Below are 2190 nucleotides of genomic sequence, written 5' to 3' on the forward strand. Positions count from 1 at the left end.
AGATCCAACAATCCTATTTCTGTATCCCCAATGAATTCAAAGGACCCGAGCGGGGACCGCCTATCTATCGGGAGTTCATCTATACGTCCAATGATTGTTTTGTCTCTTTCCGCTGGATGTTGAATGCTGGGATGTATGTCTAGACCATCACTCAGTGCATCCCCATACGGTTTTGCCACGTAAGAATAATCTTGTCGCCTCAGTTCGAATCCATCTTTGGCTTTCGATATTTCTGGTTCGTAGATACTACGTGTTGGTGTGTCGAATGCACCAGGGCTGGTGATCGGATAAGTTTGCTGGTACTGGTGTAGTTCTGGCACTTGTTGATAAGCTCGTCTCCTCGCTGCTTCACGATATTTTCCCCTTTCTTGTTGGGCATCTGGACGATCTCCGACCAACCTAGATACCAGCGGAGGTGTCGAATCGCCATAAAAATCGGATTCCGTGAATCTTCTCAGGATATCTGGGAACAGTTGGTCGCGTAGCTCAGCGTAATCTGACGTTCTGGATCTCAGTACATCAAGTTCGTCAGTCACATGAGACGGCTTCATTTGCTGTAGTTCATTGGGAATCAGCGATGGGGGTAGGAACCCTGCTTCAGCTGGACCAGCTGGTCTGGTTAATTCATCAGATCCGGCCTCATCACGACGAATTTGGGGTTGTTCTGCTTTGTGGACACCATAGTCTGCAACATCCTCTTTGCCATATTTCTCCCAATATTCCTGCTCCAAGCTGCGTGCCAAGTCATCTTCACTCGATTTTGTGTCCATTAAATCGGGTGACACATCTTCTGCGGGACTGAGGCGATCAACTTCACGGACGTGCATGAAAAATGACACCAGTATTGAATTGCTTTGCGTAGTGGAGACGCATGCGCAGGTCACTGTGCAGCGAAACACATAGGCACCGGAACGACCGAGTGAAGCCAAGTATAAAGTAGGGCCTTTGATCATACCAAGGCGGTCACCTTGAGTTACCGCCGACGGCAGTTGTGGGATTGGACCCGCGACCCAGTTCCAGCGGAACACGGCACTTGCACATCCTGAAGTAGTTCGACATGTTAGGTTCATTGTGCGTTCGTAATTGGACAGACCGGAAGGTTCCCAGTATAGATCAGGTACAACACATGTGACTGATGGTACCGAAAGGCGTTTGCTCTGGTTCATGTATTGATCTGCCGCATGGCATTGACGCGCTAGTGCCTGGTCACCAAATGCGACCGTGTAGTACTGCTCAGCCATATGGGTTACAATTGTCCGCTGCTCCGCAAACGACCGTATGGTTTGGTTGGGAAGTATGCTCTGCTGACCTGAACTGAAGCCGAATCGCATCAGCACCCTGTTCTCCGGGTTCGTAGTCCAAACAATGCAGCGGGAATGAATTACTTCTCCAACATCTGCTGAGACATCCACGCCAAACCAAAGCGACTTTTTCAACGGATATCTTTGACCGAAAATGGCCTTCTTCTGCTTTCCACGGAACAAAATGCTGGTCACTTCCCTGTGAAACTGTTGTCTCTGTGTAGTGATATAGCTACAGTAGTATTCACCGCTGTCGAACTCCTGTGGAAGGAAACATTTTGCTTGGTCAGTACAATCATTCATCTAGCCCTAAACAACTAAACTGCCCAACAGCCTAATGATTAGTGAAGCCAACGAGGACCGTGAACATGTGTGTCGGATTACTTCGGTAGTTATGGTCCTCGGCAAATAGAGCTGATAGTAGGGAAGGATTTTGGAACTTTACTTCAGCGAGGAAAGCCCACCTAAGTCAAAGAGCCAAGAACCACTGTACAGCTAATTCAAATTGTTTAGACAATATTCAGTCTCGTAATTTCCCTAGCCACAATTTGGAAACAGCCTATGTGTTGAGACTAGGGCTTGCCTGTCTAAATCCTCCACTTGAACCTTTGCAATCACATTCTTGCCATGGTTCCTCTCCAAGGGTCTGTGCTTGCGTACGTACCCGTAGTGAAAACCATGATGTCCTGACGTTGCTGCAAAAGCATTAACCGGTGTATTCGATAAATCAGATGTATCCCCTCCTTTGTCCTTTTGGAGGCCGTCCCGCCTAATCTCAGTCCGGTGATAAAATGGCCGCACGACCACACGAGATTCCAGAATGATGATCAGGACTTGTGGATGGGTTAGTTATGAGTGAACACACGAGCACGACCACTCTTCCCCTCAC

At 48.2% G+C, this 2190-nt stretch overlaps 1 protein-coding gene across 1 annotated transcript; it reads right to left on the minus strand.

Annotated features, from left to right (window-relative positions):
• Positions 1-2: 2 nt before the first annotated feature.
• On the minus strand, positions 3-1601 carry T265_15895 (hypothetical protein; the record flags this gene model as incomplete). Its single annotated transcript, XM_009179309.1, has 1 exon — positions 3-1601. A coding segment is annotated over one exon (1599 nt), but the record flags the coding sequence as incomplete, so codon positions are not given.
• Positions 1602-2190: the final 589 nt, after the last annotated feature.

The sequence above is a fragment of the Opisthorchis viverrini genome (assembly GCF_000715545.1).
Source record: "Opisthorchis viverrini unplaced genomic scaffold scaffold7054, whole genome shotgun sequence".
Classification (NCBI taxonomy): domain Eukaryota; kingdom Metazoa; phylum Platyhelminthes; class Trematoda; order Opisthorchiida; family Opisthorchiidae; genus Opisthorchis; species Opisthorchis viverrini.